The 23,824-nt window shown below is 45.7% G+C and overlaps 1 protein-coding gene across 1 annotated transcript in view; it reads right to left on the bottom strand.

The window, feature by feature from the left end:
* Positions 1 to 20,236, bottom strand: part of LOC146183956 (microtubule-associated serine/threonine-protein kinase 3-like) — a 57,717-nt gene extending 37,481 nt beyond the window's left edge. The window contains exons 1-3 of the mRNA XM_084608447.1: positions 20,135 to 20,236; positions 18,986 to 19,041; positions 1,070 to 1,273 (exon numbers count right to left, since the gene is read on the bottom strand). Coding sequence (XP_084464573.1) covers positions 1,070 to 1,273; positions 18,986 to 19,041; positions 20,135 to 20,192 — 318 coding nt within the window. The 5' untranslated portion in view covers positions 20,193 to 20,236. The remainder of the gene's footprint in view (positions 1 to 1,069; positions 1,274 to 18,985; positions 19,042 to 20,134) is intronic.
* Positions 20,237 to 23,824: the final 3,588 nt, after the last annotated feature.

The raw sequence follows: 23,824 nt of genomic DNA, 5'->3' as shown, positions 1-23,824 counted from the left end.
GTTCGAGCGAACCTTCTGTCCTAGCACCTCGCTGTTATTCGTCTCTGCCAACTACCGAGTTATGTATTCTTCGTCTTCTTCTCACGGAGAGGCCCGGAGAAATGGCAAGACTGTGTTCAATGTATATCTCGCTACGAAACAAGGAAAAGGTCTGACTGGTTACATTCTAAATGAAGCAGTGGGAAAATTGAAAGAAGGAATCTCGCCTGAACCCTCATCTGTCCTGCGCCCAGCGTTTTTGGAGTAATCCTGTTTACTTTCTCACTTAACATAACATTTCATTATGATTACAGTAACTCCACGATGCAGATGAAATAATTCATACCAAAGGTACAGCGGAATGGATTTAATGGCGGAAGACAAGACGTGCGGTTTGTATACCTCTCAGACAATTTATGCCCCAATGGACAGAGTAGGTACCCTGGCATGTCATGAAGTAACGGAATTTGATGTACGTGTCTATGTGCACACATAAAACGCACATAATTTTCACATCGCAGAAGACATGGCCGAAGATCACCTGGCATGCCATGGAGTAACGGAATTCGGACGTACGTTGCTATGTGCACACATTAAACGCACATAGTTTTCAATCGCACAGGTCATGGCCGAAGATCACCTGGCATGATATGAAGTAATGGAAAATCTAGAGTAATAACGTGCCCCGCTTACTTTCGTCTGCACCGGTATACGTCTCACATCATTTCCCTTGCCCGTCTACACTTCTTCTGCGCGAATGTCTAGGTTATGTGGGATTGCTTGGTCACGCTCTTGCATATAACGTCTCTTATGACCCTGCCTCTCTTCATCAAGATACCACTGATTCGTATGCACTTCCGCAAAGCCAATGCTTTGTTTGCGTTCATTCCTGTTCTACTGATGTTTTTGTTGTCGCAACCGACTGTTGTGCATATTTGTCGCCTCCTCTTTTTGAAAATTATTTTCAGTCTATATTACATGCCCCAATCATCGCACATTATTCCTCCCTTTAAATGCACTGTCCTGTGCCTACAGCGGTTGCACAGGAAAGCTTCTCTGAAGAAAGCACGTTGCCATATGCGCTACTCACCATCTTGTGTAGGCCGATGAGGTTCTCGACCATGTTTCGCACATCCTGGTAGGTGATGACTTGCTTTCTAAGCTTCAGAAGGCAGTCCTCAGCATGTAGGCACACCTGATCTCGTGCAAATGTGAGCATCGGATTGAAGTACAATGACAGTCTGCTTTCGCGGCGTAGAAACTCCTCCAGGAGCGTCGTCGCTGTCTTGGGTATCTGCAATGAAGTAGTCGGCAGGCTATATTTAGAAGTTGAGTTAAGCACGTGGTAATTCTGATTGAGCCAGGTTTGGTTACAGCTACGGTCGCAACAACTTGGCGATGAAAAACCTCCCTGTCCCCCGGCACCCCTCTGGGCTGAAGTAGTGAATCGATAACTGTCATCATCATCATCAGCCTGACTATACCCACTTCAGGGCGAAGGACTCTCCCATATTCCTCCACTTAACCCGGTTCTGTGCTAGCTGCATCCACTTGACCCCTGCGAACTTAACCTCATCCGCCCACCTAACTTTCTGCCGCCCCCTGCTACGCTTTCCTTCCCTTGGAATCCAGTTTGTCACCCTAAGCGACCATCAGTTATCCTCTCTTCGCACTGCATGTCCTGCCCATGCCCATTTATACTTGTTAATTTACACTAGAATGTCAGTAACTTTAGTTATTTCTCTGACCCATTCTGCACGCTTCCTATCTCTTAATGTTACCCCTACCATTTTTCGTTCCATAGCCTTCTGGGTTGTCCTCAACTTACGTAGAACCCTCTTGGTTAGCCTCCACGTTTCAGCCCCATAGGTGAGTACAGGTAAGATGCAACTGTTGTTACTTTCCTGTTGAGCGATACCGGTAAGCTGCTAGTCATAATCTGCGAGTGCTTGCCAAATGCGCTCCATCCCAATCTTATACCCATGCCACACGGGAAAATTAATGCAATTGCCAACGAATGACATTCGTTCAGCTTAATGTCATTTTTGCGACGCGCTGCTACATGACCAAAATTATTGTCATTTGCAAATGATGGAAATTGCGATAGATACACAAATGTTGGTGCGCGCCTTTGCGAGAATGATGAGCGCTGTGAACGAAAGCAGCCTTTAAAATCATATCTATGTCTTGTATGACTCGTAACCAACCTGTTGATTACGACTACCCATTACGAAGTTAGCGACTGTGCCGGTGGCGTTTGTTTACGAAAGGGTAGAGAACGTGCACGCGTCGGTGCCTGGTGTCGAAAGCAGACGAATTGTTTCAACAACGTACATTTTGCACACTCCAAGTGCAACACGTAAAATAGGCAGCGGCTAGTGTATTGACCGACGACGCTTTTATTGAATCTTCGAGTATCGCCCGACGGCGTAGCGCACCACAGCCCCGTCGAGTCTCGACATCGTAAGATCGTTTGCTCGACATAAATGTCCTTCGAAAAATGCCGGACCCCAGCCTCATCAAGAGAGCAGACAACAAAATAGCATCAGTTGCTGCGCCGGATCCCGCGACCTTACTGAAACGGTGCTGCCCGCGAGAGCGGGGGACGACGGCGCTCTGGCCGTGCGCTACGCCCTGGTCGTCGCGAGGCCTAAACGGTTTCGCATCGAAGACACAGCGGACGGCGCGTTGGGAATAGTTAGTTGCCTATTCGTGAAGCTGCTTACTGTAATTTCAATGGTGGCATAAATTTTCTGACGGTAAACGGAAGGTGTAATTTTGGCGACGCATTAGCATTGGAGCTACGTACTACGTACAGCACGAGATCGCATGAGCTGCCTCACACCGGCGCTGCAGCTGCTACGGGGCTGTGAGCAGAAAATCGCTCTGGTTACTTATCACCCATCCTCAGCAAAGGTTATTTTTGAGGTTCCTTTATCTAACCGCGCATTATTTAAGGTCAACAGACTTTGACGTGTTTTCTGACGGTGGCGAAAGGAAACCGCTGTGCCTGCGCCCATGGACAGCGGCAGCCGCGGCCATTGCCGCTCGCGCTGAGTGCAGTGGCTGGGCTGGTAGCGAGGGTTGATGTCTTTTTTTCGCGATGCTATTGGGCATGTTTCACATAATTTAATGACTAGCTACAAAATTGTCGATGCACAGTAATATTATGATGCATGCGGCACTTTTGCAGTTTATTTTGGTATATATTCTCACTGAATCTCTGGTGTTGAGATAACACATGCCTCGTTAGTCGCATTCGAATGAGTTCCTCAAACTCATTCGGTGCCTAATGTCATTTTCATCGAATGTCAACACATTTTCCCGTGTGGCAGCAAACAAATGTCATTTTGAACAAATGTCATTCGATGGAAATGACATTAAATTTGCCGTGTGGCAGGGGTAATATTCTTCTTGTTATTTCCTTTTCATGGTCCGGATCTGCGGTCGCTACCTGTCCTAAGTAGACATATTCGCCTACTACTTCCAGTGCTTCTCTACCTAACCTAAATTGCTGTTCCTTCCCGAGGCTGTTGAACATTAACTTAGTCTTCTGCATATTAATTTTTAAGCCTACCTTTCTACTTTTACTGTTTAGGTCATCAATCATTATTTGCAGTTCATCCCCCGAGTTACTTAGCAAGGCAATGCCATCAGCGAATCGCAGATTACTGAGGTATTCTCCACCTACCCTTATCCCTAACAGCTCCCATTCCAAGTCTGAATATTTCCTCTAAGCAAGCTGTGAATAGAACTGGGGAGATCATGTCTCCTTGCCTAACACCTTTATAGGAAATTTGTTACTTTCTTTATGCAGAACTATAGTTGCTGTGCAGACACTATATATATCTTCCAGCACTTGCACGTACGGCTCGTCTACCCGCTGATTTCGCAATGCCTGCATCACCGCCGAGGTTTCATTTGAGGCAAATGCTTTTTCGTAATCAATGAATGCTATGTATAAGGGCTGGTTATATTCCGAGCATTTTTCTATAACCTGGTTGATGGTATGGATATGATCGATAGTAGAGTGATAACGTTTCCGAAAACCTGCTTTATCCTTTCCTTGATTGCAGTCTAAGGTTGTCCTGATTCAATTACCGATTACCTTAGTAAATACCTTATACGTAACAGACAGTAAGCTGATTGGTCTGTAATTCTTAAGGTCCTTGGAGTCCCCTTTCTTATGAAGGAGGATAATGTTTCCATTCTTCCATGGTTCCGGTACCGACGATGACACCAGGCACTGCGTATACAGGGTGGCCAGTATTTCTAGCACGATATCCCCCCGTCCTTTAACAAATCTGTAGTTATATCTGATCCTCTCCAGCTGATTTCCCCCTTTTCATGGTTTCTAATGCTTTCTTGACCTCGTCCTTAGTCACTGGAGGAACGTCTGACCGTGTTTCCCGACCGCCAATCTCATTGCGGTCCTCCCTACTTTGGCTACTGTACAGATCTGTATAGAACTCTTTGGCTACTTTGACTATCTTGTCCATATTCGGGATGACGTTACCCGCCTTGTCCCTTATCGCATACATCTGGTTTTTGCCTATGCCAAATTTCTTTTTTATCGCATTAAGGGTTCCCCCGTTGTTTACAGCTTACTCAATTTTCTCTATGTTATACTTCCTTATATTGGCACCTTGCGCTTATTGATTAGCTTTGATATCTCGGCCGCTTCTATCCGGTGTGTTGGATTAGAAGCTTTCATACTCTGGGGTTTCTTATTCAAATATTTCGTCTCCTTAGACAGTTTACCGGTCTCCTCTCTAACTATCCTACCGCCTACTTCTACTGCGCACTCAGTAATATCTCTGAAATTATTGTTCATTGCTTCTAGGGTAATGTGGCCATCCTCGGTTAGAGCTGAATATCTATTTTGTAGCGAGATCTTGAACTCTTCTGCCCTCCCCCTCACAACTAATTCGTTGATGGGTTTCTTTCTTACTAATTTGTTGCGTTCCTTCTTCAGATTTAGGCTAATTCGGGACCTCACCATACTGTGGTCCCTGCATCGCACTTTCCCGATTACATCTACATCTTTTCATAATGGCAGAGGTTGAACACATGAATGAAGTCAGTTTCATTTTTAGTCTCCCCGTTAGGACTTTTCCATGTCCATTTCCGGTTCTTCTGTTTGCTGAGGAAGGTATTCATGATTCTTAAGATGTTGCGCTCTGCAAACTCAACTAGTAACTCCCCCCTGCTATTCTTAGAACCAATGTCATAGTCACCTACTGCCCGGTCTCCTGCCTGCTTTTTCCCTACCTTGGCATTGAAGTCGCCCATTAGTACAGTATACTGCGTCCTTACTTTTTGCATTGCCGATTCTACATCTTCGTAGAAGCTTTCAACTGCCTGGTCATCATAACTACATGTGGGTGCATAGGCCTGTACAACTTTCAGTTGATACCGCTTATTAAGCCTAATTACGATGCCTGCCACCCTCTCATTAATACTATAGAATTCATCTATATTACCCGCTATATACTTATTGACAAGGAAACCTACTCGTAGTTCTCGCCTCTCCGGTAAACTTCGATAACACAGTACATGCCCATCCTTCAGTACAGTATATGCCACATTCGGCCTCCTAACCTCACTAAGCCCTATGACATCCTCTTTCATACCCTCTAGTTCCTCTAACAGCACTGCTAAACTAGCTTCACTAGCTAGGGTTCTAGCATTAAACGTTGTCAGGGTCAGTTTCCAATGGCGGCCTGTCCAGCGGAGCCAGAAATGCTTAGCACCCCCTTCTGCGTCACAAGTCTGACCGCCTCCGTGTTCAGTTGTTCCGCAGCCGCTGGTGACTAAGGGCGGTGTTTTATGGAACTAGAGGTTGCGGCCAATTACTGCACCAGGGTGGCCAACTCCTGTTCTGGTGAGGGAGTGCGTTGCCGAAGGTGTTCACCGGCATCCGGTCGCACCCCAAGCCTGTCTATTCAATTCCATCGACACGCGGATTTTTTTTCCCGGTGGAGAATTGCGAGGCACCCGGATTTGAGCCCCGGTCCTCTTGCATGCGAAGCAGATGTTCTACCGCTACGCCGCCGCTGCCACTGATAGCTGTACTCCATCTGAATGCGTACTGTCCATAATTCCGTTCAGCACTAAGGCGATCATAATTAAAATACCCTAGATGTTTTGCGGAAATCACGCAACACTGCAACTCGTGCCAACAGGGGACAATGCCGCTAATGGAAAAGTTATAGCACCGGCGCTTGCCATTCCTACTTTGCTCCACGATCACTTCAATGAACGAGCGCGCTGCAGTTGCTTGTTTTGTTTTGTAACGCTGCTAGGTTCCTTCCATTACTCCAAGACACATGTCAGAGCTTACCGCCATATTTCCAAGCTGCATGATCGCAATAACTACGCCTCCCCTACTATTACTACGTTCACAACAGAGTCACCTTTCTGCGTTCACCTACGGACCACAGAATATCTCCACGGCTGCGCAATTTCGAAGCATTAAAAGAGCCTTTATTGCATTATATCAGCTCTTCAGCCCTTTGCAGCATGTCGAAAAGTTTCAGAAGCTTCGGTTTAATGTTTCGTTGGACATCGGACAACTAATACGCCCAATATGCGTAACTGCGGTAATGGAATTATGCCAGTTCTTAAAAACAAGACCGCTGTCATGCAGGTCGAACAGTGACGGCCACTCTCCTCGCAGGGGACAACAAACAAAATAATAAGGATTTTGTTGCATTTTTTAGGTTTATTTTAGGGGAAAGGAATGTATAGTATGTTTTACTTCTCATTAGCCACTTACAATCAATCGCATATAACTAGACATACGTATTTCGTTGGTTCGAATCCCTATCGCCAACTAGGCTCCATCTCGACTAGCTGGTGGGTGCTAAATGAAAAGAGAAATGGTATGACGTCACCCTGGAGCTTGCACGAAGAACGGCCGCATTGCAGTTTTTAAACGAAATCGCGTGCGTTATTTTGCGTTGCAACCCCAATGCCAATGGCGGCGTTCTTACAAGACGAGGACCTTCGTCATCATCATCATCATCATCATCATCAGCCTGATTATACCCACTGCAGGGCGAAGGCCTCTCCCATATTTCTCCACTTAATCCGGTTCTGTGCTAGCTGCATCCACTTGACTCCTGCGAACTTCTTAATCTCATCCGCCCACCTAACTTTCTGCCGCCCCCTGCTACGCTTTCCTTCCCTTGGAATCCAGTTTGTTACCCTCAGCGACCATCGGTTATCCTCTCTTCGCCCTACATGTCCTGCCCATGTCCATTTCTTCTTCTTAATTTCCACTAGAATGTCGGTAACTTGAGTTATTTCTCTGACCCACTCTGCACGCTTTCTATCTCTTAATGTTACCCCTACCATTTTTCGTTCCATAGCCCTCTGGGTTGTCCTCAACTTAAGTAGAACTCTCTTGGTTAGCCTCCACGTTTCAGCCCCATAGGTGAGTACAGGCAAGATGCAACTGTTGTATACTTTCCTCTTGAGCGATACCGGTAAGCTGCTAGTCATAATCGGCGAGTGCTTGCCAAATGCGCACCATCCCAATCTTATTCTTCTTGTTATTTCCTTTTCATGGTCCGGATCTGCGGTTACTACCTGTCCTAAGTAGACATATTCGCCTACCACTTCCAGTATTTCGCTACCTAATGTAAACTGCTGTTCCTTCCCGAGGCTGTTGAACATTACCTTAGTCTTCTGCATATTGATTTTCAAGCCTACCTTTCTACTTTTTCTGTCTAGGTCATCAATCATTATTTGCAGTTCATCCCCCGAGTTGCTTAGCAAGGCAATGTCATCAGCAAATCGCAGATTACTGAGGTATTCTCCATCTACCCTTATCCCTAACTGCTCCCATTCCAAGTCTCTGAATACTTCCTCTAAACAAGCTGTGAATAGTACTGGGGAGATTGTGTCTCCTTGCCTAACACCTTTCTTTATGGGAATTTTGTTACTTTCTTTATGCAGAACTATGGTTGCTGTGCATCCACTATATATATCTTCCAGCACTTTCACGTACGGCTCGTCTACCCCCTGATTTCGCAATGCCTGCATCACCGCCGAGGTTTCAACTGAGTCAAATGCTTTTTCGTAATCAATGAATGCTATGTATAAGGGCTGGTTATATTCCGAGCATTTTTCTATCACCTGGTTGATGGTATGGATATGATCGATAGTAGAGTACCGTTTCCGAAACCCTGCTTGATCCTTTGATTGATTGCAGTCTAAGGTTGTCCTGATTCTATTAGCGATTACCTTAGTAAATACCTTATACGTAACAGACAGTAAGCTGATTGGTCTGTAATTTTTAAGGTCCTTAGTGTCCCCTTTCTTGTGAATGAGGATAATGTTTGCATTCTTCCATGGTTCCGGTACCGTCGATGACACCAGGCACTGCGTATACAGGGTGGCCAGTTTTTCTAGCACGATATCCCCCCCGTCCTTCAGCAAATCTGTAGTTATCTGATCCTCTCCAGCTGATTTCCCCCTTTTCATAGTTTCTAATGCTTTCTTGACCTCGTCTTTCGTCACTGGTGGAACGTCTGACTGTTTTTCCCTACCGCCAATCTCATTACGGTCCTGACTACTTTGGCTGCTGTAGAGATCTGTATAGAACTCCTCGGCTACTTTGACTATCTTGTCCATATTAGTGATGACGTTGCCCGCCTTGTCCCTTATCGCATACATCTGGTTTTTGCCTGTGCCCAATTTCTTTTTTACCGCTTTAAAGCTTCCCCCGTTCTTTACAGCATGCTCAATTTTCTGAATGTTATACTTCCTTATATCGGCCACCTTGCGCTTATTGATTAGCTTTGATATCTCGGCCAATTCGATCTGGTCTGTTGGATTGGAAGCTTTCATACTCTGGCGTTTCTTAATCAAATCTTTCGTCTCCTTAGACAGCTTACCGGTATCCTCTCTAACTATCCTACCGCCTACTTCTACCGCGCACTCAGTAATGATATCTCTGAAATTATTGTTCCTTGCCTCTAGGGTAATGTCGCCATCCTCAGTTAGAGCTGAATACCTATTATGTAGCGAGATCCTGAACTCTTCTGCCCTCCCCCTCACCGCTAATTCGTTGATGGGTTTCTTTCTTACTAATCTGTTGCGTTCCTTCTTCAGATTTAGGCTAATTCGGGACCTCACCATCCTGTGGTCACTGCATCGCACTTTCCCGATTACCTCTACGTCCTGCACAATGGCGGGGGTTGAACACATTATGAAGTCAATTTCATTTTTAGTCTCTCCGTTAGGACTTTTCCATGTCCATTTCCGGTTCTTCCGTTTGCTGAAGAAGGTATTCATGATTCGTAAGTTACTGCGCTCTGCAAACTCAACTAGTAACTCCCCCCTGCTATTCCTAGAACCAACGCCATAGTCACCTACTGCCTTGTCTCCTGCCTGTTTTTTCCCTACCTTGGCATTGAAGTCGCCCATTAGTACAGTATACTGCGTCTTTACTTTTCGCATTGCCGATTCTACATCTTCATAGAAGCTTTCAACTGCCTGGTCATCATAACTACTTGTAGGTGCATAGGCCTGTACAACCTTCAGTTTATACCGCTTATTAAGCCTAATTACGATGCCTGCAACCCTCTCATTAATACTATAGAATTCATCTATATTACCCGCTATATACTTATTGACAAGGAAACCTACTCCTAGTTGTCGCCTCTCTGGTAAACCTCGATAACACAGTACATGCCCATCCTTCAGTACAGTATATGCCTCATTCGGCCTCCTAACCTCACTAAGCCCTATGACATCCCATTTCATGCCCTCTAGTTCCTCTAACAGCACTGCTAAACTAGCTTCACTAGCTAGGGTTCTAGCATTAAACGTTGCCAGGGTCAGTTTCCAATGGCGGCCTGTCCAGCGGCCTGTCCTTCGTCATACGTGAAAAAAAAAATTGAACGTCCCTCATGAATTCCAGTTTCGTAGCGTCTTCCTAGGTTCTCTGTGATTCGCCGTGCGGGTCATTACTTGCGACCGGCTCCAATGCAGCATTTTTTGGCACCGCTCATTTACAAAATTTCATTTTCCAGTTTTATTGCCATCCAACACCACATACCTTAGGACGCAGTGTGTAAGTGTTGCGACTACCTACTGGAATTCTACTATCGTGAAAATTGCTACTTTTGGTAGAGTCCTCCCCTAGTTGAGAAAATTAACGCTGTTCTTCGTATTCAGGGCAAAATATTACTTAAAAAGTTCGCCTTCCTCTTTAGGAGTTAATTCAGATGGGAGCATCATTGACGTTACGCGAGAAGTTTAACAGCCACAACACGGTAAATAATGTTTTGGACGCATTTACCACTGATTTACCATTTACCTTCCTAGCTCACGTTTCCTCGTAGTCAACGTTTCACAATAGGTCACGTGCTAGGTGGAAAAGTGGGGAATTCCCAGTATATGGGTTCTACGTCTCCGTATTTGTGGCATGAGATTGCAGGGATTACAAAAATTCTATCAAAATTCCGCATAAAGCACGGTAGAAGCAGTTAAGTCGCACAGAAGCGAGATTCCCAAGGGGCGACCAAGGTCAAGGGGCAGCTTGACGCGGGCTGATTTATGACGGTCGCGCAGGCGACCGCTTCTCGAAAGTGAGCCCAGAACACATGGCAGCGGGCGACGCTGCCGCCTCTGTCCGCCCGTGCCGCGAGGGAGGCAGGGCAGTGCAGTTAGAGCGCACAGCGTAAGCGCAGTAGTTGTGGGTTCGGCGCTAACTGCTATGTCTCCCGTTCAAGTGTAGGGGGCGCGGAGGCCATAAATCCCGAAACGCGGCGTAACACGGGCCTGAGGAGAACGCGCGGTAGAGGGAGCCGCTGTTGACATGTCTTCCCGGGAAGACGCCTGTACGTCCCTTTTAATCCGCCGCCCGCGCGCAACCGACCAAGAGCAGGGATCGGAATGTTCTGGCCTGAGGTTTGCGTGTGTGTTTATATGTGTGCGTTTTCGGAAGTGTAACCGTCGACACCGTTCGTCTTTGCGACTGCTTGGCGCCTCTTGCGTGGGAAGATTTTGGAGAGGGAGAAATCGCAGATGTATGTGTTTGCGTGCGCAACCACTCGCTGCTGAGTGCGTTCGTTGTGTGTGTTTTGTTTGACATGCGTAGGAGAGAGATATATGTGGCACAATGATTGGCCAGTCCATTTTAAAGCACTGCATGTTATTGGCCGCAGAGTGACTAGTCGTTGATTGGTCAACGGACTATACTCGAATTTTGAGCGCTAAGGAAGGAGCGCTGAGACAGTTGGGCTTGGAGGAGAGTTGGGCTTGGAAGAGAGTTGGGCTCGGAGCACAGTGGGGCTAAGACGAGAGTCGAGGGCAGACGGGTTGTTAGAGGAGGGAGGCTAGGCTGACGGAGGTCTCAGGGGTCTCCGGCCTAAAGTGTAGCAGAAGACCAAGGCCTGTATCTGCTAGCCTCTGACCTCCGATCGTTCACCAGTTGCAGTTAGCCCTCCATGCTTGATGTCGCATCTGTCGACGTTATTGTAAATAGTTTGTAAACGAGTGTAAATAAATGTGTACAGTCGAGAAGGGAAGTCCTCATCTCCGCACCGCAATGTGTCGCTGAGCCACGGACGCAGCGGTGGTCCCCAACACCACTCGGTACGAGCGAAGGCCGAAGAAACAGCAAGAACCACCTGCTGTATATAGGGAAGCCCCTCGATTCCCCACACCTTCGCACGTTTTTGAAAATAACTGAAGCCCAGCACCGCCGCCAGCTTACGCTCGCTTTTGAATGTTGCCCATCCACCCAAAGCCGTAGAACCGTATGTACACGCCGTGCTTTGCTGGGTATGATTTGCTGGCTTGATAGATATCAAATCTTAATGGTGGCTCTAAGTAAGCTTCGTCCCCTTCATGGATCACTGCCTTGTCGTGGCGGAGGGGCTTGCGAAACTCAATGAAGTCGTGAGCTCTGCTGTGTAGGGCCACCCAAGATAGACAGGTCACGGCAGAGAGTTCTGACAAAATGTGATTCACTGGAGAAGGTAATGTCAACCCACTCCAGTATTTCCTGTTAAGAAAACCATATGGCCAGTCACAATACCATTAATGATATGGCGCCGGAAGATGAGCCCCCCAGGTTGGAAGGCATGCCACATGTTACTGTGGATGAACAATGGGCGATTCCTAGTAGCTCCAGCACGAATGAAGCGGCTGGGCTAAAGCCAAAAGTACGCTCAGTTGTGGATGTGTCGGGAAGCGACCGGAAAGTCCGATGTTGCAAGGAGATATATCACATAGCAACATGAAATATAAGATCTATGACGCAAGGTAAACTGGATGTCATCAAGCGAGAAATGGACAGATTGAACATTGATATCTTGGGTATCAGCGAGCTCAAGTGGACCGGAATGGGAGAATTTAACTACGGCGACCATTATGTCTTTTTTTGTGGGCACGAATTCAAGAGAAGGAATGGGGTCGCTCTCATAGTAAACAGAAGAATGGGCAAAGCAGTGCTAGGGTACAACCCCTAAAACGACCGAATAATTTCACTTCGGATCCAAGCTTACCCTTTCAACATAACAGTTATCCAAGTCTATGCACCGACCACTACGGCTGAAGAAGCTGACGTTGAGAGATTTTATGCGGACCTACAATGCCTTTTAGACCACACCCCATCATCAGACGTCGTTTTTCTCATAGGAGACTGGAATGCTAAGGTCGGGAGTGAAGAAATATCCGGAATTATAGGAAAGTTCGGTCTTGGCGAGCCAAATGAAGCTGGGCAGAGGCAAGTGGAGTTTTGTCAAGAAAACAACCTGACCATAGCGAATACTCTTTTTCAACAGCACAAGAAGCGCCTGTACACATGGACTTTACCGGACGGTCTGTACAGGAATAAGATCGATTATATAATTTGCCAGCAGAGATGGAGAAGCGCTATACAAGCAGTAAAAACAAGGCCTGGGGCCGATTGTGGCACCGATCATCAGCTTCTTATTGCCAAATTTAAGCTTCGATCGACAAAAACGCAGAAAACTAGAAGGCCTTTCAGGTATGATCTGGATCAAATTCCAACAGAATATGCTGTGGAAGTGAGGAATCGATTTCAAGAATTATATCTAGAAGACAGAAAGCCTGAAGACAAGTGGACTGATGTTCGTGATATTATACAACAAGCTGCTGCTAAAGTAGTTCTAAAGCAAAAGAAATGCAGGAAAGCAAACTGGTTATCTGAAGAGGCTTTGCAAATAGCTGAGGAAAGGAGGATGGCAAAAGTTATGGGGGAAAGAGAAAGATACAAGGTTCTCAATGCGGATTTTCAGAAAATAGCAAGGAGAGATAAGACTGCCTTCCTGAACATACAGGGCCAAGCAGTTGAGGACAACAGCCAATTAAGGAACAAAAGAGCTCTGTATAAGACAATCAAAGATATCAAAGGAACCTTCTGTGCTAAGCTGGGCGTGATAAAGGACAAACGAGGCAAGGACCTCACTGAAGCCTCAGAGATAAAGAAGAGGTGGCAGCAATACACAGAAGAACTGTACAAGAAGGACGCGAATGTGCAAATCCAACATAAAACGGTTGTGATTACTGATCTCGAGCCGGGCATCCTGAAGAGTGAAGTTGAATGGGCCTTAGCCAGCCTTGCTAAGAACAAAGCTAGCGGAATTTATGGCATTCCAGCTAAGTTCCTTCAAAACCTCAACCATGACGCTGTTAACATTCTGCATACTTTATGTCAGAAGATTTGGACAACCCTGCAGTGGTCACAGGATTGGAGGAGGTCAGTTTACATCCCCATTCCAAAGAAAGGCAGTGCCAAAGATTGTTCCAACTTCCGCACGATCGCGCTTATTTCGCATGATAGCAAGGTGATGTTGAAAATTCTCTAAGGTAGGCTGCAGCAGTATGTGGATCGGGAGCTTCCGGACGAGCAAGCTGGGTTTCGCAAGGGCAGAGGAACTAGAGACCAAATTGCCAACCTTCGCTGGATCATGGGAAAAGCAAGAGAGTTCCAGAAACCCATCTACTTCTGCTTAATAATTATGCGAAAGCGTTTGACTGCGTAGATCACAGCAGATTGTGGCAAGCTCTCCAAGAGATGGGAGTTCCAATTCACCTCATCTGTCTCCTCAGGAACCTGTATGAAGGACAAGAGGCCACAGTCAGAACTGGGCATGGTCTTACTGATTGGTTTTCGATTGAGAAAGGAGTGAGGCAAGGCTGCATACTGTCGCCCTGCCTATTTAACCTATATGCAGAGTGCATCATGAGGAAGGCCGGTCTGGACGAGTCTTCAGCTGGAGTGAAGATTGCTGGAAAACGTATCAACAACCTTAGATATGCGGATGATACCACTTTAATGGCAGAAAGTGAAGTGGAACTCAAGAGACTTCTGATGCGCGTACAAGAAGAGAGTGAGAAGTTAGGGCTTAAACTGAACATTAAAAAAGACAAAGATCATGGCGTCCTGCCCTATCAAGTCCTGGACCATCAATGGACAAGAAGTGGAAGCTGTGACAGATTTTCTCTTCTTAGGCTCCAAGATTACCTCGGAAGGAGACTGCAGCCATGGAATTAGGAGACGCCTGCTTCTGGGAAAAAGAGCAATGGTTAGCCTTGACCGCCTAGTAAAGAGCAGGGACATTAGTCTGCAAACCAAGATCCGTATAACTCGTGCTATGGTCTTTCCAGTTGTGATGTATGGATGCGAGAGTTGGACTGTGAAAAAGGCTGACCTCCGAAGAATTGACGCGTTTGAATTGTGGTGCTGACGAAGACTCTTGAGAGTTCCTTGGACTGCCAGAAGATCAAATCAGTCGATATTGTCGACCATAAACCCTGACTGCTCATTGCAGGGTCAAATTCTAAAGTTAAAGCTCAGCTACTTTGGTCATCTGATGAGAAGAGAAGAGTCGCTGGAGAAAGATTTGATGTTGGGAAAGGTTGAGGGTCGCCGGAGAAGGGGTAGGCAGCGAACGCGATGGTTAGATGGCATCCTTGAGGAACTGCAGATGAAGGTATGTGATGTTAGGAAGATAGTGAGAGACCGCAAAGCGTGGCGTGACATGGTCCATAGGGTCACGAAGAGTCGGACACGACTAAACTGAATTGAACTGAACTGAACTGAAGTAAGTTTCATGCAAGAAACATGCAAAGTTTTTGTTTTCAGAGTTAATGTAGTGGGATATGAGCTAGTGCAAGCCACAAACAAGCCATTTACAAAGAAAAAAAAATGGAATTACTGAACGAGAGCTTGAAATAAGTACAGACTCTGCGAGAATAAGGTTTAAATGCGCTTTCAAGAACATAAAAACAACTAACCGCTGCTAGGTGGCATGAGTTTAGCGATGTTTTTGGTTCTCTTCTAAACATTGCCCCATCGATTGCGCACGCTCGTTGCGGCAGCATCCACCTCCTTCGATGCATCGCCGCGACTTCAGGAGCTCTAGGCTCCTGTCTTCGCTACCGTCAGTCATCGTTGCTCACTGCGACGTGCCCTGCGCTCTCTCTCATTTAAACGATATGACGGCTCTGCCTCGTTCATATTTGGAGTTTATGAACGTCAAAAGATCATGTTTGTTGACGCCAACAACGTTGACGTCATGAAAAGGTCCGTTCCAAATGCTGCTACTGCTGCATCTGCCGCCGACGCCGCCGCTTCCTCTGTCACTGTTTATAAGGGAGCTCACGAGGTAGTCCCGTGCGATTGTCGCCGAGCAATCTTAGATTCTTTTTCTTCGAGGCTTCTTTCAACTTCATATCGTAAGATATTACCTTTCTATCACTCCCGAATGCACAAAAAATAGGTTCACCTCTGTCTCCTTATTTCTAATTGGTGGGTTCAAATCCGCTCCGAAAGTGATTTTTCGTTTTTGGGAACTTTTTTTTTCTCCTTCAACGCATGTGGACCATAGGCGCATCGCTGAAATCGCTCGAAGCGGCCAGTCAAACTAGCCCATTAAACGGCAAGCTGCAACTCGGCGGCCGTCACAGTCGAATGAAAATAATAGTTTTTTGAACGTCGTCTTTTTTGTGCTTTTTTTTATGTTCTTGTCGGCATTGTTTTATAACCCAAAAGGAAGCGAGAGTGGGTTCTCTTTTTCGGCGTAAAATTTCTGTGACTACCCTTCCGAGCGTATCTGCTCTAGCAACGCATCTGCTCTAGCAGTACTGGTAGCAGTTTGCGTATCGTGTGGAATTTGCGATTCAAGTCTTTTATCTTTCAAAATAATTTTCATCAGCCAAACTGGAACACATCTGATCGTCCAGCTCGCAGAACATCAGCGTAATACCACGAAATTCTGTCGGTGTGACTTCGGTAACCCACGGCCGGTATCGAGGGAGAGCGCGGGCTCTTCTCAATCGCCGTGGGAGCAATGGGAACGTTTTTTCTTGAGTTACGCTCTCCGCCACCGCAAGGGGCGCGACCTGCTTGCCGATCGCTCCACGCCTGATGCAGCGGCGACGGGTGGATTTCGCGCTGTGATCTGCTGATTTCGTAGTGCTCGCAGCACCGAAATGAATGAAAACAACGCGTAGTTGGTTTAGCGGCATGTCGCCTGCGTATTTCACACGTGAAGAAAGTCTTTTTAACAAAATTTGCCCATTAGAACCACCAAAAGATGAATCATGTTTCTTCTAAAGTATGACGAGCATATGAACAGTACTGCTGTCTTAAATGTAAAAGGTGGTGATTCATCTATTCTTTGCAAATGATCATACTGGACTGACAAGTACTATAAGTAACCTTATTAATGCAAGGTTGCCGTGTGGCGTGTGTATCGGGTTTAATGTCCCAAAGAACTTCAGGCCATGAGGGGCGTCGTGTGGAGGTCTTGGGAGTTTCGATCACTTGGTTTTCTTCAATTTGTATGCACTGCATTGTGCAGTATACAGCCGGAGTGTTCACAGTACTGCTTCCATCGAGACGCGGCCGCTGCGGCCAAGATTGAACCAAACAGAAATCAACACTCAAACTTTTCAAGCTCGTGCTCCTAGATTTCACCCTGTAAAAGCATGCAAGACGACTACTGTCACTAAATTCCTGTTTTCACAATTGTGCATTCTGTAATATGCATGATGGCAGTTGCTGTCGAAATTGACCTAATTATCGTGGACACCAAACTTTTGCTTTTTTTTTTTTTTGCGAGTTGCATCGGTCATTCGAAAATAGTCGTTTCGAATAACATGAAAAAATAGCAGATGATAATTCAGGAAATAAAGTTCCTGTGAGACTGGCACGATTCTCCTCTTTAGAACTAAATGTGGAAAATAAGGCGGTCTCTCCCGCAGCGGTTCTATTTCCTTTTTTACAGTTTTCAAGCTCAAGAAAATCAGTTATGCCCATTTTGAGACGCTTCAATACCTAAAAAACTCTCCAACGCGGCCATGCGCTCCGCGCCAAGTAGTGACAATTGTGACGACGCCAGCACCCCCCCCCCCCCCCCACCTCCCACCAATCCTCTTACGAGAGCTAGTACTTAGGTGAAATAACGGACACAACGTTAAAGGAATGTTAAATTTTATTAACGGAGAATATGATTGCCGCCTGCCTTTAAGTTCCTTAAAAAGGAGATTAGTTTTGAAATCCTTAGTTCTATAAAGTAAATATTTCTGCCCGATGTCTTGATCAAAAGTTTTCGCGTCAGTCGCGAGACTGCGTATTATCCCAGCCGAGTGATATGCTCTGAACGTAATTCATATTCAGCATAAACACTGTGGCTACAATTGCGGCTGTCCAATGTACCGCCAGCATATCCAGTGGCTCATGCGACCACCATGCAGCCGCACTTATGGTAGCGCCCGCACGCGGAAGTTATCTGCATTTTAAACCTCATAGATCGCAAATATTACATTTTTTGTGAACTATACGGACTCAAATGTGATCACTTGCTGGTTGCAATATATGCGGATGGCTCGCAGAGCGAGCGCGCGATTTCCATGCGCTGGAACGGCGGTAGCAGACGCGGAGCGGTTAAGAGGGGGCGACCCCACCGAGGTGCGGGGGAAGATTGAAACAGACCGCATCGCGAAGGCCGTAAGAAGCGCGCTCTGTCCTGAGACCGGCAGTGGGTAAGCACAGTAGAAATTGTCTATGCACATTCGATTTGCATTTTATTTCAGCAAGACAAGCTTTTAGATAGCCGAAGTGTAGGAAAACAATCCACAAAGCAAATAAACACGGCATATCAAATTTCACAGTAATAAGAAAATCATATGAGCGTACCTTCGATTACCATGAGCGAAAAATAAGTACTTTTCTGAATGCTGGCCCGCTAAGGTGCCAGCTTTCCGGCTATCTTTATATTGTTTCTTACAGCAAGTCAGGATTTACTACAAAAAAAACATTGTTGCTTGTAATCGCTTGTTACTTTCGTCTCCATTCGTACTTGCGTCTGTACTTGCCGTGAAATTTTGAGCAACTACCTACCCCTCCTCTCTCTGCGATGATCAGGCACCGCGCCCATCCTACTCTTCTGTACTTCGGAGACTCCTCCCAACTACAATGGGTTCTGTGTCTCCCCAGCCCCAAAGTCGAAACTGTGGCATCCACAACACAACGATTACCTCACATATCTCCAAATAACGGTGCCTTATTCAGACCTCCGTAATCCTGGATGTTCAGAGAAATCGATCCCCCAGGAATCATTCTTGCCTCCTCGCCCTGCTCCTCTGCCGCCTCACCGTCCCCACTTTTCCTCTTCGGAAACAAAAGCACATTTAAACCCCTGCCAGTTATGAATGCACTGGTCAGACGAAGACATGTCCCCTTTTCGAAACGTTGGCTTGCGAACCAAGCCCTCTACCCTTGTTCGGTTCTCTTTCATCCTTACATCAAACCTGGTTATTTTTCTTGCTCCGCTGTATTTTCACACTGCATCCACTCTCACTCCCCTCTGCAATGCCTTAGGGGCAGAGAGGATTTCTAAGCAAATAAATATATATTCGAAAAAATACATGTCTCACGGCAGAGTTAATGCATTCGAATACTCGATAAAAGCATGATCCTTCCTATCCTGGAAGTCACAACAGTCGTCCGACTCACCCTCGGGAAGAGCGTGTTTAGAGTCCTGGCTGACTTCTTTGTTTTCTTTGTAACAACTGCGAAAAGAAGCAATCAAAAACCGCAGCCCAATTGCAGGTATAAGGAAACTGATATTACAAAGAAGCAACTCCGATTTCTTCAAAGATATGTGTTGCGTGCAGGCTAATATTGTACTAGAACTAAAATGATATACGGTATGGATAAACTGCGAGAAGTTAACAGGATGGATGTTTATAGAGGAAAAAAGGGATTGCCTTGTTTTTACGTGAATGTGACCAATCAGAGGGCTTGTAGTACAAGCTAGAAACCTCACAACGGAAGTGGCTGAGTGGATGACAAAAAAAAATTAAAACTCGTTAGATGCAAGATAGCTAGCTCATATTCGGAGAGTGTTCCATGTGGAATATTTAAAAATGTTTCTCAGTCGTATTAAGACTAGCAGCTACAGTCAACAACAAAAAAATTCCTGCAAATTTTTAGACTTTTTTGATGCGAAGGGTGGGGGAGGGGGTGTTAGATGTGAAGCAGAAAATGCGTGTTTTACATATATTAACTGTCTCTAAGAAAGAAATAAGTTCCAGAAGAAGCTATGTTGGGCCTCCTTAATCATAACCATCCGACCCACAGTTATTTCGGGATCGACGCTTATCGTTAAGATTATGCACGAAATACGCAATAACCGGGAACTGCAAACATGCATTTGCTAAAGCTTATCCGTGCTTACTGCTTAAGATCATTAATAGCAGTGTTCATCAGCGGAGCTGTAGAATCGCTGTCGACACTGGCAGTTTTATTACCACCAAGCTATAAAACGTCTATTCTGGAATCTGATTGCGAAGATTGCATCAGATAGCTTACTCTGCTTTGACATCTCAAACCAGCTTTCATTCTAATCGTTCTGACTTAAATCGTATTGAGTTTCTTGCGATCATTAGCGTAAGGACCGGGTAGCTAACAATACGCTACAAGAGACTAATAGGCACGTTATTGCTTCAGTCCCAAGCGTTGCAAGCTACCTGGACGTGCAAGTATGCGATAGCAACTGTTCGCCATCAATAGGTCATGAAATTGTCAAAGATGCTAGAAACCTGCGGCTGTACTTCATAAAGCCATCAGGAACACTGGGAAAAGTAGATATTTAAGTCTCACCAGTCTTTTCCACGGGCTGAGACGAAGAAACTGATTGTGGACTTAGCGGGCTCAGCATGGCGCCGAAGGAACTGCGCAGCTACGGCTGGTCTTCCTCCACCTGCGACAAGGGTAATAAAGCAAATGGTTGTCTTGCCGGAAGGTAACAAAACCTGCGTGGCAATGAACGCATGCAACGGATATATCAGAACCTAAAAACAAGCGGCCATTCATCTTCCAATCCTTCTCTTCTTCTTTGGCTTTCAGGCGGTAACACGCGCACAGCGCGGAGCCTTACCACCAAATCCGCTGTTAGCGGCTATATTTTTGCTTTAACGCGTTTCAAGGAGATGGAGCTGCAAATAGTGAATGGCCGGCATAATAAAGCAGTAGATATGCAGGCTATTAGGAAACCATTGTTCTTGGCTTTCATCTGCGAATCGGCTGCGCCAGGCCAGTGCTAGAGTGGCAGTATTGTTTCAGTTTCGGAATACTGAAGCGGCAGCTTCAATACGGCATTCAACTCGAACCGTCAGCGTCAGTGTCGATCGATGCCTGAAGGAGTGTCAAATCGGGTATCCCCTTTCATATGGGAGGGTGATATCAGAATCAGCCTGCCATAACCGTTTGCATTCTCGTTACCCTTACGACACGCGGCATGTCCACATGGCTTGGTTGAAGCGTGACTTTATATGTGGGCTGGTAGCTTACGCTCTGGCGTCATACCCTTAAAGGATGAGCTAAAGTGTCTCCGATAATGTAGCGTTCTGCATTGCTAGACCGTAATATGGGAATAATGTAGCCGGCAAAAGAAGCTTCCGCTTCCATCCAGGTTTCACCAGAGCTAAACCACAGCTAATGTTTATAATATGCGTTATCCTAAGCAACAAATAGGACATATATATTTTTTTTAACAGGATAAGGTTCACTTCTTCAGAACGACAAAAATTTACAGATGAAACTAAAAAACGGCGCTGGACGGGTTTACACCTTTAACAGAAACAGTATTACTAGCTGGATTTGTCAGGAGCCAAATGTCACCACAGATCTGTGATGAGCATAGCTTGTCTATTCCGAAGGAGTGTTTCGCTGTCTTCAGAACCGCCACAGGGCCACAACTTCACCTACTCCTCCACTTGAATTTCTCGTCGCCGGTAGCAGTTCAACTCAGTATAGCACTAAAACTTGTGTCATTTAAGTCCCAGACTCCTCAGCACAGACGTCTCATCTGGGAAGCGCCGGGACTGCCTTACAGCAAATGTTTGTGAATGGAGAGGCCTAATGTGTACGCTAGACGCATGTGTTTCGTCGGATGTGCCGAGGGATGTCTGCGAACAGTGCCTATCCGCCTGCGCAGTTAATTTGCTCAGCTGCTCAAATAATAGTGGGCATGAGGCGCGCTGTCTTATGCACTGTATTATAGAGCTTTGTGCATATCCCTTTTTTTTTCTTCTTGTTGCTCCCCTCTTTTTTTCCTTTTCTCTGTCTCCACTACGTCCCTTTTATTTCCACCTGCCGTAGACCAGGCGCTTCCGGCTATCAGCAAAGGCCGCGGTGAGCAAAATATTTTCCTTTATTTTCATGTTTTAGTGCGCAAGCGTCGCCTGATTCCCTTTTACTGGACCACCAAAGGGAAGTAACTAGAAGAGTCATATTTGGATAGAGCACATTTGACAATTGCCCTCAGATCATAAATGAGAGCTTAACAGTATCCACGAAAAGTACATAACACATGCACCGTTCCGGTACTCACCTTACGAGGCAGATACGTACGGGTAATGAAAAATGGTTTTGTTTAAATAGAGGAAAAGGGAGAGGTGTATGGAACGTAAAATAGTAGGCGCAACATAAAGAGACAAGAAAAGTATAGAGTGGATCAGGGAACAAACGCACTTAATGACATTCTACTAGAAACCAAGAGAAAGTGGGAATCACCAGAGCATGTAATCTGCAGAAAAGACAACCGATTGTCTCTAAGAGTGACAGAGGTAATCTCAGAGGAAGACAAGCATATAGCAGGAAGTGACCCAGTGTTTCCCGGGTGAGATCAGCAAGTTTGTGGGATAACGTGGATGCAGCTGTCATAGGAGCGGGTTAATTGGAGGAAAATGACATAGGCGATGTTTGAAACAGAAAAGCGGGCCAAATGGGGCAAGAAGAAGGATCGTAAATCAAAAGGATTGGCGCCATTATGCAGTTTACGTTCTTTAATGGTAAGGGTTTACGTTCCTTCTAGTCCTTGTCCTACTCGCGCCGATTTTTTCGTTTCAAATATGGCTACGAACCAACTAGCCTGAAGTAATGTCCTTCTATGAGAGAGGCCTTCGCCCTGCAGTGAGTTTAGTCAGATTCTGCAACAGCTGCTGTCGATGTGTGACAATTCTGTTCTCTCAGCTCGAATGCTCTCTGAGACGTGTCAACTAGCGACAAATACTAGGGCTTTTATGCGAACAAAGAAGATTACCTTAAAAGTGCTCTTTCTTTTCACTTCTGCGCCGCAGTGGATTAGCGTTAATTTTTTTTAATGCTAAGGACAGTAGTTCGAATGCACTTCCTCGCTTTTCTTTCTGATCTCGTTTAGTCTTTCAATAACAAACAAGCAATTAAGTCAATTACTAAAATATTCTCTGGGGATTGCTACTTTCTTTAGATTGCATTGGGACAGGCTTTTGAATATGAATAGCTATAAAGGCAACGTTGAACAGAGTTGTGAGCCAAATGATAGTGTATGAGAACCATGCAATTAAATTCATCAAAATCCATGACCACCCTGATTCTTTTCATGTTGCACAAAGTAGCATTTTTAGCCGAAATCATCGTTTAACTTCATGATAGGTTAACAGGGAGGAAGAAGAAGTTGCGAAACCCTAGCGTTTAGAGGTCGAAGGTACTTCTTAAATTAAAAAAAAAATAGTTAAGCGTCTCCAAACAGCGCCGAGCCGAGGTTGAGAACCCGCATTGCCGCAAACAGGTGAGCTCCGCTGGCCACTGCATGAGAGCACGATGCGATAATCACTCTTTTTATTGCTCCGCGATCGTCGCAGCCATAACCCTTCGTGGTTAACTGCCACTCTCCCACCCGGTGGACTGCATGCGATCATCTTAATCAGCTCCCGTCAATGTGCAATGGACACAGAATACACCGCTGTTACATTGACCTCTTATGATGCGTGAACAGGTCCCCAAAATTTATAATTCACTACCACTAACTTCCCCAATCAATGATTTCGCCTATATTTTTATGAATTCGAACCATGCCTCACTAGCATCAAGCCTAAGAGGAAATGAAACACGAGGCGCTAGTGCAAATGCATCGCATTTGGCCAACTTGGCCAAACCGGTTGAAATCTATTTTTATTTACCTACTGAGGAGAAGAAAGCCACCTCAAAACTGCGAATGAGATCAGTATAAGCTCTCTTATTTTCATAAGGTAAACTGCGAATCCTTATAACTAAAGCGAAAGATTCTACAGGAAAAAGTATGCCTGATGCGTCGTTTGCTAAAACAGAGGTGCTTAAAGTTTTTTGCCTCAAAAAAGCCCAAAAGCCATTAGTATGCCCCAAGGACGCGTCCCTCCCCCCGCTCTTTCTTCCATCTCTTCCGCAGTCGCAATAAAGCTATATTTCTTGTACACGACCCAGTCCTGCAGTTTATTCTCTCGTCTGGTTCTTTTGTCAGCGTTTGCGGGATTTTTTTTTTTCTTTTTAGTT

Source organism: Amblyomma maculatum, chromosome 7, assembly GCF_055883805.1.
Source record: "Amblyomma maculatum isolate TAMU_Amacu chromosome 7, ASM5588380v1, whole genome shotgun sequence".
In the NCBI taxonomy this organism is placed as follows: domain Eukaryota; kingdom Metazoa; phylum Arthropoda; class Arachnida; order Ixodida; family Ixodidae; genus Amblyomma; species Amblyomma maculatum.
This window is presented reverse-complemented; position numbering and strand designations above follow the sequence as displayed.